General features: G+C 47.5%; 1 protein-coding gene across 6 annotated transcripts in view; it reads left to right on the plus strand.

The window, feature by feature from the left end:
• Positions 1-15942, plus strand: part of LOC137438612 (BAR/IMD domain-containing adapter protein 2) — a 123207-nt gene that overhangs the window by 59743 nt on the left and 47522 nt on the right. For all 6 annotated transcript variants that reach the window (XM_068133816.2, XM_068133819.2, XM_068133818.2 and 3 more), the window contains one exon: positions 5445-5531. In XM_068133816.2, coding sequence (XP_067989917.1) covers positions 5445-5531 — 87 coding nt within the window. The remainder of the gene's footprint in view (positions 1-5444; positions 5532-15942) is intronic.

The following is a 15942-nucleotide window of genomic DNA, read 5'->3' on the forward strand; positions in this document are numbered from 1 at the left end:
TGGTGATACCTGCCACCTGCACCATGTATATCTGATTGTGCGGCAGGAACTCTTATACTCACCTGATTTGTTAATCGATCACCACGCTCTGTACACACATTTGTATTGATTCTTTGAAAGTTTACTGTCCGGGTCGATCTGTTGTCTGGCACAGAATGACTCTTTCCCAGCGTGAAGGATTATTTGGGTTCTTCTCCGGACATGCATCACCATAAATCAAACACTTCCTCTTGAAGTCAAATGTCCCACTCAAATCCAATTGAAGACCTGAGTGGAAGAAGTGCTTTAGTCACATTTGTGGGCAAAGCGAGTTAGAACCAAGAACTCACTTCATCTACCGTATTGTAACAATCCATGTCTGTAATAATTTTGCCTCGTGTTTTTTTGTGACTTAAGTGCTTAACTTCCATTCGGGCCTTCATTTTCCTATTTTGTAATGTGAGGTTTGCTGTGAGACCAACGGGGTTTGATCAATAAGCCAGACATTAACCACACACACACACACACACACACACACACACACACACACACACACACACACACACACACACACACACACACACACACACACACACACACACACACACACACACACACACACGCACACGCACACACGCACACACACACACACACACACACACACACACACACACACACACACACACACACATTTTTGTTCCTCACAATTCTATCTTTTCAATTCTTGTTATATTATTATTTCTCTCATTCAATTCTTATTTAAAAATGCATTTAATTGGTTGTTCCTAAACTTAAATATAGATAATTTAAAGGATTGCTGCAAATGATGTTGATTTCACAACATCCCATATTCAACTTTATTTAAATTGTAAACCTCAAAACAGAGTTCCTCTACCTAAAGCAAGAACCTTAACCTGTAAGCAATTGACTAGTTTCCTGACTGCATGGATCATCAGCTGGACACCGTTCTTCCTCGAGGTTTCGATCCTTTCAGCCCAGGACCTCTCCAAACGGCGGATCCACAACCTCGATCATGGATCCACATCAATAGGTGGTACATCAGTAGATCCACAACCTCAGTTGCGTCCAGGCAGTCAGTCAACTCATCAATGCAACATCATTTTTCCAACTTTACTCGCTATACGATTTAATGTATTATCGTATTGTTGCGGTTTTGCGAATAAAAGGCAACCCCCCTATAGTTAGTTATTTCTTATTAAATGTAAAGCATAGGCCCTTTCCAGTGTTTAGAAAGAAAACAAATAATGCGTTGAGTCAGGCAGGATGATTGTAGGCCTCGTTAGAGCCTAAATTGCCTCGCCATGGGACTAGACTAGGCCCTGCAGGCCTGAAGGAGGAATAAAACCTTCCCCAAAGGAGGAACGAGGCATACCTGGGAGGAGGAGCAGTGAGCAACCAATGGGAGCTAAAGGGAAGGCATGGGGAAGTGGCCGAGGGTGGCCAATGAGGGGCTGTCACGTCACGTGACCCCCGGCGGCCAATTGAGACCCTTGGAACATTCAGGAAGCGGTTGGGGTGTTATAAAAACCCGGCCTCTAACACATTCTCTCTCTCTCTCTCACTGGGCTCCTGCTATCTTGATCGGTCCTCTGGGTCCTGCGCTCTCTGGGTCCTGCTTCTGGTTCGTCTTAACCACGTCGTCCCTGCCGCGATCGTCTCCGGCTGTTGGCGCCTTGGGTTGGAGCGATTCCTGGGGCTTTCGTCGACCAAGCCCACGCGGGCGAGCTGCACAACCGAGCCCAATCCGGGCGAGCTGCCTGACCGAGCCCATCCGGACAAGCTGCAAGAAGCGGCCGCGCTTCCCCGCGCATTACCCTCTTCCCCCCTTCCCCGAACGAATGAGGGCCCTTGTCTGGGACCATAGGTAAGGCTGTTAAGATTCTGTGCTTTGTCTGTTTTCTATACATACCTGTAAATAAATACTGTGTTTGGTATTTCCAACCTGGCCGTCATTGTCATTTTCCATCCATTGACCTAGCATCGCCCGAATTAAAACCGCTCGATCGGGTCCGATAGTGTAACGGCACGGGTCACGCGACGCACAACCGCTCGGGCGTCAGGAATCAGTGTGACTTGTGCGGGATTCAGTCCCCGTCCTCACGGCTGCGTGTGTCCAAAGGTATTCGGGTTGTGACCGCTAACCCTTCCGCGCGCAGCTGTGGGCTCGGCGGCTGGAGTTGCCTAGCAATCCATCAACCACGAGTTTGGACGTGGTCGGCGGCCTCAGTGGAACCAGAGTTCGTGGGGGAACGGGGCATAAATCCCCCTTTGTACGTCGACAAACCCGGGATCCGCAACAATACATTTATAACTTTCCTTACACACTCCATAATATGATAATACATTAAATCATGCACATCTTTAAGTAAACCATATCTACCAGCCAGCATGACCACACCACCTACCTCTGGATCAAATTGTATTTCGAATGTTCAAACTGTCACCTATAATGGTTTTTTGCATGCTGCAGTATCCTAGAAACCACTGATTCCTAGCAACATTGATTTATAGTATATTTAATTCTTGTATTGCACTGTATTTACATAAAGATCTCGTGAATAATATTTTTACGATTTGTATTGTATTTTACAAAGTCGATTTGGTGTCTTTTTGTGATATTCAAGAAAACTTGTTTTAATCTACCAACTGTAGCTCCTTGTGCTAGCATACGTTTGACTAGTTGTTGTAATCGATTGACCAGTTCAGAGCTGTGTGTGGTTGCTCTCACAGTCCTAATTATTTCACCTGCAACCGTACCATAAAATAGCTTTTTAGGAATGTTGCTGTCTAAGAAAGGCATTCGGGCAATGTGGAATGGAAAAGCATCACGTTGCTTTTATTCACACATGACAAGGACACACACACACGGACACACGGACACACACACACACACACACACACACACACACACACACACACACACACACACACACACACACACGGGGACACACGGACACACACACGGACACACACAGGGACACACACACACGGGGACACACACACACGGGGACACACACACACACGGGGACACACACACACACGGGGACACACACACAGACGGGGACACACACACACACACGGGGACACACACACACACGGGGACACACACACACACACACGGGGACACACACACACACACGGGGACACACACACACACACGGACACACACACACATGGGGACACACACACACACACACACGGGGACACACACACACACACACGGGGGGACACACACAGTGGGACACACACACTGGGACACACACACTGGGACACACACACTGGGACACACACACTGGGACACACACACGGGGACACACACACACACATACACACACACACACGGACACATACACACACACACGGACACACACACACACACACACACATGGGGACACACACACACACACACACACGGGGACACACACACACACACACACACACACGGGGACACACACACACGGGGACACACACACACGGGGACACACACACACGGGGACACACACACACACATGGGGACACACACACACACGGCGACACACACACACACGGGGACACACACACGGGGACACACACGGGGACACACACACGACACACACACACACGGGGACACACACACGGACACACACACACACACACACACACACACACACACACACACACACACACACACACACACACACACGGGGACACACACACACACACGGGGAGTTACGAGGGGCGGCAATTTGACATCTCACCCCAGCGTCATTTTTCCTCGATACGTCACTGCTCCAGTGTATCTGCGGTCTGTTTTCAAAATTCCCTCTAGATGATGGACCTAGATTGCGTATATCATATTCCCGTTAGGAAGTGACTTATTGTTACTCGGCAACACTGGGTACTTTTCCTAGTAAAGTGAAACCTTGACTTACGAGTGCACCAACTTACGAGTTTTCCGAGATACGAGCCGTCGCTCGGGCGGTTTTTTGCTTTGAGATGCGAGCCGAGATCTGAGTTACGAGCTTACGCCACCCGCCACTAGGTGGCCCAACGAGCGTTCCGGTCACGTGGTTACCTTGCCGTGCAAGCATCTCTGCCGTATATCGCTGCTGCTTTGTTTTTGCATGTTGGTTATTTTGGAAAATTTCTTAGTTTTAACCATGGGTCCTAAGAAATTGAGTGCCAAGGGCAGTACTGAGAAGAAGAAGAGGATGATGTGCTTGGATATAAAACACGCAATCGTCGAAAAACATGAGCGAGGTGTGCGTGTTGTCGACTTGGCGAGGCAGTACGATCGTAGCAGTACGATCGAAACATTTTGAAAGGGAGGAAGAAACAAACCTCGTTGGACAGGTTTTTATTGAAACGCCCTGCAAGTGAAAGCGAGGAAAGTGTGGCGAAAAAGGCAAAAGTCATCTCCTCCACCTCCGCCAGCATCTTCGTCTGATCTTCAAGGTAAATACACTTAATAAAACCAGTTTATTTCTTTACATTGTGGCGGACACGGAAGCTCACTGTCGTGGTGACATCATTCCACGCACCAAGTGGGCGGCGGCCACGCCGAGGAGTAGGCGTGGCCTCAGGATATACACCGGGCGCGCAGCCCGGAGCGCGCCAGTGTTACAGTGAGCTCTTGAATAAAGACTCTTACAAATTACCGCGTTGGCCGCTTCCTCCTTGTTTACAAGCAGCGCGTGTACCGCCGCTTATTATGTACAGTATATACGAGGTCGTGCTTGTTTATACATTATTTGTTATTTATAAAGTACATTTTTCTTATTTAAAAACACGTAACAAAAAAATTGGTGTGGTTTTTTGGGGGCTGGAACGGATTAATAGCATTTCAATGCATTTTAATGGGGAAATTTAATTTGAGAAACGAGCAAATTGAGTTACGAGCTCGGTCACAGAACGAATTAAACTCGTAAGTCAAGGTTTCACTGTATATGATAATACTGTAAATGCTCAAACAAGAAACGTAGACCTCTGACGAATGGAGCCCTGTTGATGATTTGGGAAGTCAGAAAATCAATCAATTGTTAACAGGTTAATAAAGGTCTTACTTTAGTTAAGCAGACAGGATAGCCTCTCTGGAGGAACGCTCTCCTCTTAGCCTTTCCCAAGAAACCGTTTCAGTAGCACAAAGGCTCTGTAACAGAGTAGGGTACAACAGAATCAGAATAACTTTAAAAATGGCAAGTTACTGCTGTAGGAATGGGTGTTACTGTTGAAAAAAATTATTAGATTTACAGAGAACTTGTGAAAGGTGTGTTTTGTGTGTGTTGTGTGCGTTTGTTCGTTCAAGACAAAACTTTCTTATTTTGTCTTTCATTGGAACACACTGGGTTCTGTTTCTTGGATTCCTGTCAGTCTTTGTGCGAGTCTTTACTGAAAATATTCAATCCAGCTCTCCTAAGTCTCCAATAATATTCATGTGAACCTGAAAATTCTGTTTTCCTTTTCAGATGTCACCGTGGCTGCCAAAGGTTACTTTAATTCACTAGTGAAGCTGGGAGAGCTGGCCAGTCACAGCAAGGGCTCCAAGCAACTTGGTAAGAAAGTGGATTATGTTAATTGCCTCAAAATTATTCTTATTTTTATTTTATGTTGAAGGTTCCAGTCACGGACGATATAGTCCTCATTGAGGAAAGGCCTTAAATAAAATAACTGCATAAAGAGAAATAAAAGAGAGAGAATGTAAAGGTTAGGAGTGGAAATGAGTATGAAAAGTGTATGATGATGAGTGGATGATGATTGCAAGAAAGAGAGATTGAATCGAGCCTGGTAGCGATGATTTGAGTGAGACAGAAAGTAAGACCAGCAATCCTGATACGGAGTGTGTAAGATGGTTCCGGGCATCACTTTAAGGCTCTTAAGTCCAAACAGTAGTACTACCATGAGCGGTGGCTGTCTACATCCTACTATCTAAAAATGGCCCATTTTAGTGTAACTGATGCTGAATGGTCGGTTTTGCAGTATACAAGATACTGATTGAACTTGTCTGCATTTCCAGCAGCTGTTTGGCATTCAAATCCATTATTTAATATCTGGATACTTAACTGGTGTGTATGTGATACTAGCAGAAGTACCCAGCATTGCCGGGCGGGGGAGGGGAGGGGGAAGGGGAGGAGAGGGGGAGGGGGGGTGAAGAGGGGGGGAGGGGGGAGGGGGAGGTGAGGAGAGAGGGGAGGGTGAGGGGGAGGGATGGGAGGTGGAGAGGGGTGGGAGGAGGGAGGGGGGTGGGGAGGGGGAGGGGGAGAGGGAGAGGGAGGGAAGGGGAGGGGAGGGATATAGATGGTTACTGGCAATTCATCACATCCACAAATGACGTAATCCACACAATTTATGTACTTTACATAACGTTAATAGGAATACATGGCCGTGTAGATGGGAAATACAGTTTGTTTGAAATGAATCACAAATATCAGATATGAAAGTTTTTAAAATTTAGAACTATTCTCACTCAGAGTTAAACAGCACCGCAACATTACGCGGTTGCTTCAGCGTTTTCTGTGAATTATATGTCATCATTGTGAGATTTTTTTGTATTTTTTTTTTTGAAATGAGATTTTTATATTAATAAAAACGGCAAAAAAGCATCAGAACAGCTGTGAAAAAGCATCAAAACAGCAGTGAAAAAGCATCAGAACAGCAGTGAAAAAGCATCAAAACAGCAATGTAAAAGCGTCAAAACAGCAGTAAAAAGCATCAAAACAGCAACAATTGTCCAGTGATTTTTCAATCACCGCAGCTAAATGTGTCAGAGTAATTAACTATTTTCCTTCGTGCCTTTTTTTGTGTTTTTTTTTTAATACACATAAATACATAAAATCACACAAAATACACATAAAAATCAGATCAGAATCAGAATCAGAATCGATATTCTCACAATCATCACAACACACCAGACACGTAGTTAATTACGCAGTGCTTCCTTGTAAACAATGTTCTTTGTTTTTCCTTGTTCGGATAGGATGTATAGATTGTTCTCTTGTCCTACCCGACTACATCCTACGTATAGTTGGCCATGGGAGAAGCACGGGGAATCAAGGTTCAGTCCGACCACCTTGAGAGATTGTCCTTGCGCCTTGTTGATGGTCATGGCAAAGCTGAGCCGTACGGGGAATTGGAGCCTTTTGAACTCGAATGCAGATCAGATGGTATGATTGGTATCCTCGGAATGAAGACCTGTTCCCCGCTATAGTTTCCCGTAAGTATGTTGGCCTCAATTACATGAGGCATCAACTTTTTGATAGCCAGTCGTGTGCCGTTGCACAGTTTTGGAGGATCGATATTTTTCAGGAGCATGATTGGAGCACCTTCCTTTAGATGGAGTATGTGGGGAGGCACACCCGGAGGCTGTAGCGAATTGAGGAACTCTACCGGGTAATGGACAGTCTCGTGGTCGTTTTGGATTGAGTCGACAGATCGGTAAGTTCTTAGATCCCCAGGAATAGTCTGCAGAAGATCCAAATTGATTTTGTCCACTGCATCGTTCTTTGGGGCTAGAATTGCCCTTTCACAGAGCCAGGAGTGATTTCGGTAGTTGGCGGGGATGTTGGGGAAGACGTTCGCCTTGAGTTCGTCAGCCGTGGTGACATTGTTGCCGCATGGTACGATGTCCAGTCCATCTTCAGGGCACGTCTTCAAATCTCCGTTTCCGATCTGTAACAGCTTCGCTGAAAATGTGCCTGCGGCTACATCTCCATGAAGGGTGACACGCATGTTTGTGCTGAGTTTCAACTTCGTCACTTTTGACCATAGAGGAGATGCCTTTATACAGGAACGAAGTTCATCTGCCTTGGTCCCGCGTGGTATGACAGGCAGGGTCTGTCGGAAATCCCCTGCCATCAGAAGAGTAATGCCTCCCATGACAGTCTGAACGTTTCGAATATCTTGCAGTGTGCGGTCAACTGCCTCCAGTGCAACTCTGTGAGACATTGTGCACTCGTCCCAGACAATGAGTTGGCATTGCCGAAATACCTCTGCGACAGCCGATGACTTGGAGATGTTGCACATTGGCTGCTCCGTGTTAGTGAGGTTGAGGGGGAGCTTGAAGGTTGAGTGGGCGGTCCGGCCCCCGGGGAGAAGAGTGGCAGCAATTCCGGAAGAGGCAACAGCCAGAGCAATCATCTTTTTCTGCCTGATTTTTGACAGAAGGAGGTTCATAAGGAACGTTTTTCCAGTGCCTCCAGGTGCATCCAGAAAGAACAATCTACCTTCAGTAGAGTGTATGCTCGCCAGCACTTGCATGTAGATCTGTTCTTGCTCCACTGTCAGTCTTGGCTCGTTTTCATTGATGTAGTTTTCCAACTCTTGTGCGTTGTATGAAGTCTCTCGGAGTACTTCCCGAGCCAGGTGATTCTGTTGTTGTCGCTGTGTTACAGGAAGGCCAATGACCTCCAGCGAATGTCCTCCAAGAGAAAGCAGTTTGTCTTCTATGAGTACTAAGGCTTCATTGTAGATCGCATCGGAGTAGTCTGCTTCAGCATGAACCTGTCTTGCCCTGTGGAGAATGTCCTCGCTGAGATCGTCACGATGGTTATTCCACAGTTGTACCGGATTGGAGAGACCGCAAGTTTGTAGCATGATGGCAAAGAGATTTCTCAACAGGGCTGGAGAGCGTGAGACTGCTGCCTCTTCTAGAGTGGCATCCCAGTGGCTGTCATCCTCCAGAAGGCCATGCAGGTGGCAGGCTTGGCGGAAGGTGTCGCAAACCTGGCCGATGAACGTTCTCAGTTCTTGGAAAGAGATGGGTCCTTTGACATGATGGAGTAGAAGGCGCAGGAAGAAGCATTCGAAATTTTTTGGATGTACAGTGTAGACTCGTCCAATTGCATCTGAACGGCGAATGTCGGTATGTCCCACAACTCGTGCTCCTTGTGTACGTCTTTTCCACGTCTTACTGCCAACCACCCAGGTGTAGTACTGTGGGACTTCATTGTAGATGAGTGTTTTGGCGAATTCGTCTTGTTGACACAATTGGAAGAATGCGGTAAGTGTAGTTGAACTTGGTGGTTCTGCTGCTTTTTGCCTTGCGTTGCCTTCTGTGAAATACACTCTCTGGCCAATCTCAAGATGTACGGAAAGGTGTACAACGGTTGGGTAGCGTTCGTGGATAGGGAAATTGAGAACTCTCCAGATAGCTTCATTACTACTGACGTAACGCCCCAGCTGATATGACTCGATCTCGTCGTTTTTGTTCCTCTGAAGGCCGAACATCGCCATGTCCGAACCTTTGTTGACGTATTTGCACACGTATTTGATTGATTTCACTGAGTTGCAGAACTCAACATTGAGATGAGCCTTGAACATTTTAGAGAGAAGTGGACAGTATGGTACAATCCATTGGTTGTCAACGTCTATGCTTCTGGTCTCGGAAATTGAAATAGATGTTTCAGATCCACCGCTTTCAGGCTTTCTCCTCCGGTAAAGTGGGTATCCATCCAGACCAGTCTGCGTTTCCTTGAGAAATGCCCTAGGATATCGCTTGGTGCATTTACCGTCCTTCATACACGGAGACGATGGATTCAGCCGGCCGCAAGGGCCATGCACCATCTGCGTTTTGACGATGTTGAACAGCTCTGGATCCTCATCAGGGTTTGGAAGTTCAGCACTGATAAAAGAGTCTACATTGGAAGCGTGGATCTTTTCTTCTAGCCACACCAGAATGTGGGCTCGCCTCGTTTCTGCCATTCAATGGTGTACATGAAGCATCGGACAGTCCCGAAAACTTTGCCCTTCTTAATCGTCTGCATGAGTTCCTTCTGTTTCTGGTGGAATACCCTTGCGACAATGTCATGGCGATGTGTTGGCTGCTGGTTGATCATCAACTCTTGCTTAATTTCTTCCCACTTCGGATTACAGGTGAAGGTAAGGAAAAGGTCGGGGCGACCATAATTGCGTACGTATGCCATCGCATCCTGGGTCCGCTCGTGCATGTATCGGGGACCTCCGGTGAACGTGGATGGCAAGATGACCAGTTGTCCCATGTTCTGAACATCTCCGTCATTGTTGACGGCATCCCTGAGGTGTGCGTACGATTCTGCCCTCAGTTGACGTTGGTGGAGCCGGATAAAGAGGAGTCTCTCACTTTCGATTTTGGCATACATGTCGACGATGAACTGGTGGAACAGATCACTGGTGGAACAGATGAACTGGTGGAACAGATTCGTGGAATTCTTTCTGACCATGATGTGGAAGGCATAGAAGTCATTCGCAGATACTTTCTTTCCCCGGCCGCCAGCTTGTTCAACTTCAAAATGATAGCCATCTTGTCCTTTCCAGAAAATCAGAGGGTACTGGAGGGCGTCATAAAATCGGTGAGTCTCCGAAAGCCGCTTCGTGCTGTTGTCGCGAAGATGCAGGACGATGTCGCGATTGTTGTACTGCTCTCCTACCATGAGAACTGCAACGTCATTGTTGACTGGCTCGTTAAACCGACGTTCGTGCTCTCCGTGAGGACGTTTGTCAGCTCGAATTACGACCTTGTAATCAGGTGAAGGCATTCTCTCCAATGTCGACTTGAAGCTGTTGACCAGCGCATTATTTGAGTGGAGCATATCTTGTAAGGCGACGATTAGTTCAGAGCGTAGGTTGGGGAAGTTCTGTCCTCGTCGGGCAGCTTCTTCTCGGTGGTCACCCATAAAATAGATTTGTAAAAATTTCGGTTGCTCACCTGGTTGAGGGTGGATAGAGCCAATGAGGTGGTATACCTGGCCTTGCACCTTGAATGTAGGCATGAATCCTTGCTCAGTGACGACGCGATCTGCTCCAAACGAAGTCATTTGGAACGAAGAGTTGTAATTACGGATTTCCTTCAGGAAGTGTCTGGATTGAGTCGTAGTTGATTGAAGTAGTTCTTTCAAAGGTTCCGGTGGAGATGGGAGAGAAGGCAAAAGGACATAGCCTCCCCTGCAACACATTCCTGGTGTTTCTCCCTTCCATTTCATGGCATGGCAAAACTGACAGGTGAACGACATGGAGCCAATATCAACGTTTGAGGAGTAGTCAGTGTTCGGATTGTAACTGAATGCAGCCTTCTCCCATGCAATGGCCAGCTGCCGTCTGCCTGATGGTTGCCAGTTGTTGAGTCGTTTTTGGCGCTGTTCTTCTGTCTCCTGCTGTCTGGCCCTCGCTACACTTTGTTGATTGGCGTTCAGACGTGCCTCTGTCTCATCTTCTGTCTCTCGCTGTCTGGCCCTCGCTACACTTTGTTGATTGGCGTTCAGACGTGCCTCTGTCTCATCTTCCGTCTCTCGCTGTCTGGCCCTCGCTACACTTTGTTGATTGGCGTTCAGACGTGCCTCTGTCTCATCTTCTGTCTCTCGCTGTCTGAATCTAGAGACATGTTCTTGATTGGCTTGTTGATGGTGAAAAGTACCTTCATCGGCTTCATGGAGTCTCCGATCAGTGATTTTCCTTGCTCGGGAGGTTGAACGTGACAAATTTCTTTTCTTTGGTGCCATTGCCTTTATCACAGTCAGTCTTCCAGTCATTCACTCGTAGACAAATTCAAAATACCAAATTCAAAATACTCGTAGACAAAATACCACGTTTACACGTGGTAAGAAACGACGCAAACGCACGATTGCAACTCTGCGTTGTGTCGTGGGCGTGGCCAACGTGGCCTTATGCTCCCAGGTGATTGGCTAACTGAGCTCGAGAGAGCCATAATGTGCTACGTTATGGCAAAAAATATGGATCTGAAGATGAAAGAAAAAAAAACCTATGTGGTGTGAATGGCAATGTTCCTCGCTCAAATGTGAAAAAACGCAATCGCGCGGCAAGGAACATCACGTGATCGCTCTGAGCGATCGATTGCAACTCTGCGTCCTGTCGTGGGCATGGCCAACGTGGCCTCATGCCCCCAGGTGATTGGCTAACTCGAGCTCGAGAGAGCCATAATGCGCTACGTTATGGCAAAAAATATGGATCTAAAGATGAAAGGGGAAAAAACCTATGTAGTGTGAATGGCAATGTTTGTTGCTGAAATGTGAAAAAAGGTAATCGCTTTTCGCTCTGAAATACGTGCGAATGCGTAACTGAGTTAATGGCGGCAAGGAACATCACGCGATCGCTCATTTCCTCGCTCAAATGTGAAAAAACGCAATCGCGCGGCAAGGAACATCACGTGATCGCTCTGAGCGATCGATTGCAACTCTGCGTCCTGTCGTGGGCATGGCCAACGTGGCCTCATGCTCCCAGGTGATTGGCTAACTGAGCTCGAGAGAGCCATAATGCGCTACGTTATGGCAAAAAATATGGATGTGAAGATGAAAGAAAAAAAAAACCTATGTGGTGTGAATGGCAATGTTCCTCGCTCAAATGTGAAAAAACGCAATCGCGTGGCAAGGAACATCACGTGATCGCTTTGAGCGATCGATTGCAACTCTGCGTCCTATCGTGGGCCGTGGCCAACGTGGCCTCATGCTCCCAGGTGATTGGCTAACTCGAGCTCGAGAGAGCCATAATGCGCTACGTTATGGCAAAAAATATGGATCTAAAGATGAAAGGGGAAAAAACATATGTGGTGTGAATGGCAATGTTCATCGCTGAAATGTGAAAAAAGGCAATCGCTTTTCGCTGTGAAATACGTACGAACGCGTAACTGAGTTAATGGCGGCAAGGAACATCACGTGATCACTCTGAGTGAATCAGCGCGCTGCTCTGCGACCGGTCAGATTCCGTGCATAATATTCCTCGCTGAAATGCGCTGGGGTAAAAATATGGTTAAAAAATATTATGAAATAAATTTTTAGGTCGGCCATGTTCTTACCAGGCTCAATGGCCATGTCTGTGCCAAATATCAAGTACGTGAGCCTCTCCGTTTAGGAGTCTTATCGGTAACATTACACACACACACACACACACACACACACACACACACACACACACACACACACACACACACACACACACACACACACACAAACTGTGTTTTATATATATATATGTGATATATATAAGTTCAAAACACACCTGTTCACAAGTGTGCCGCACTGACCGGGTCCTCAGTCGAGGTCCTCAGCGTCATCCCGTTTCGGCCCTTCAACCTCGATACGGTCAGCTAAGGTGGGCCAGCAGGGGCACATACACATCCACATGCAGCAACTACACCTGGATGCGTACATACCCTCACCCCCCAGCCAGTGCGAACGCAGACTACAGCAGCAACACCTCCACATCCAGAATCCACAGCACAAAACAAACGTGGTGGAACACTCAAACACCCACCTTTATACCCTTCACCACTCATCAACAAAATACACCAGATCATTCATACACACACATACACACACAACACCAACCAACCACATACCCTGACAACATACACCACTCAACATACAAAAACACACACACTCATGCAAAAATTCATTCATGCAAAAACACACACCCTCACCCACTCACTCACTCACATACACAAAATAAGAAATAATAATAGTAACAAAAAACAAAAAAAAAACAAAAACAATAACACACAACCAACCACCTACCCTTACCAACATGCACCACTCATGCAAACATGCAAAATCACACCCACTCAAGACCCACTCCTGCAACACACACACACACACACACACACACACACACACACACACACACACACACACACACACACACACACACACAAACACACACACACACACACACACACACACACACACACACACACACACACCTCCATTTCTATTCCGTAACCTCAACCTACACCGTTCGACGTGCCTCCATAAACTTCCGCCATATCCAAAATGAGCCTTTCAAAGCAACCTGGGCCACCTTGTCACACATCCTCCTCCTTTCTGTACCACACACTCCAAGCCGAGCAAGAAATGCAGAAAAGGAATTGCCAATATACCCTCAACACCCCACCTCAAATGGCTCACACAAAACTCTCCAACCCTTCTCCTGGCACTCTGCCTCCAGCTCACTGTACTTTCCTCTCTTCCTCTCTTCCTCTCGTGCACCTCCTCCATGTTCTCTTCCCAAGGTACAGACAATTCCCCTAAGATGACCTGTCTTGTTGCACCTGACCAAATGACAGTCAGGCCACAACCTTGTCACTCAGATCTCTTCTGGGAATACCAATTGTGGCTTTTGGTCTGCCACCACCTGCCAATCACAAGCATCTGACAACCCTCTTGCTTTCCACCTCCTCCTCTTTCCACCTCTTACCACTTGGCCCTCCTTGACAAACCACACCTCTCCTCCATCAGTCTCCTTCTCCACTCTTCTCTCTCTTGACCTCAGCACCTCTGTTTTCACCATCTGCACCACCACCGCCAGCACCTGATCATGTCGCCACCTGTATTGTCCTGCTGCCAATGCTACTGAACATGCACTCAGTGCATGCTGCACCGTTCCCACACCTCCACACAAATAACATCTCTCCTCCTGCAACAACCCCCACAATCTCAAGTTTACTGGTGATGGAAGCACATCATACGTTGTCCGCAACAGGAAATTCAACAATATTGGCTCCATCCTCCAAATCTCTTGCCACTTCAACATCCTCACCGGCACACCTTCCCTCCTTGTCCATACACCTTGCTGTGCCTGACCAACTGCTTTCACATATCTCCCCTCCTCTTCTTTTCTTCCCACCTCCTTCTCAACCATCTTCATCCTCTCTTTCACACATGCCTTTCCCCATCGCTCATGCTTCATCCACCCCAAGCCATGCTTCCCGTGCTGTACCATCCCCATGACCACCTCCTGTTGCAACCGCTCCTCCATCTCGTCCACCTCTGCTCTTGCATTCCACTTCCGACTTCTCTTCTTCTCTGGGAGAGCATTCTTTACCACTGCATCACTTGAATCCCGCAACATCATGAACTCCCGCACCCTCACCACCTTAAACTCCTCGGTTAATGATGTCAAGGGAAACTGGAGTTTTCCACCCTGACCATGAAAGGCAATGTTCGTCAAACAGCGTGGCACTCCCAACCACCTCCTCACAAACCCGCTCACCACAACCTCCATCCTCTCTACATGCCCAATATATATATATATATATATATATATATATATATATATATATATATATATATATATATATATATATACTGTATATATTGTTACGGACGCGGTTTAGATGTTATTTACCGAGCGGTGGTATTGCCACGACCTAACAGTTCCCCCGATTCTTCCCCAACTCACCCGATTCACCCAGACGTTGGCCAAATCGCGCTATGCCAAATCAATGATAGAAAGGACACGACGACTGGGAAAGAGGAAACGACGCAAGGGGTACAGTTCTCAAGACCTCCGGAGGATGGTATAATTACAGTGGTGGAGAAAAGGGGTAGATTACAAGGCAGTGAGGTAAAGACACAGAAGAGATGGGCACTTAATTACCATCTTATCTTACCCCAGACAGACCACAGACAAACGGAACAAAGCAGACTTACACAGGGATTGATGGCAGGAAGGGACAGGTAGGTCGATAGCACAAGGTGCACCTTGGCTCGGGGACAGGATAAAGCACGGTCCAGAAGATGCGGGGAGGTGTCACAGCGCTCGGAGGGGACGTCTTTCTTGCTTCAAGGTCAGCGCGCATCTGACGTCACCCCCCTCTCACCGCGCATGCTCAGCGGGGAGTGACACGCCCTCGGCTGGTTGGTTCCGCCCCACTGGGGCCGGTCCGCCGCTTCCATTGGGTGCGGGGGTTACCGGGCTCCGCCCTTGACGAGGAGCTGACAGGGAGCCCCTATTTGGTAACCCCGTCGAGCACATGTTCGATGGCGGCTCGTTGGGAAGGCCTGGTGCCCTCCCAACACCCCCTACCAACCAAGCCGGAGTGAGGACGCGCACTCCCTGCGCTCGTTGTCGTCGTCGTCGTCGTCGTTGTTGTTGTTGTTGTTGTTGTTGTTGTTGTTGTTGTTGTTGAACTGTGAGGAAGAGCTGCGGGGAGGTATTGGGAGGTCCTAAACTTCCTAACGGTGCCATACAATCACATTCTGG

The sequence above is a fragment of the Myxine glutinosa genome, chromosome 13, assembly GCF_964187855.1.
Source record: "Myxine glutinosa chromosome 13, kmMyxGlut1.1, whole genome shotgun sequence".
Classification (NCBI taxonomy): Eukaryota; Metazoa; Chordata; class Myxini; order Myxiniformes; family Myxinidae; genus Myxine; species Myxine glutinosa.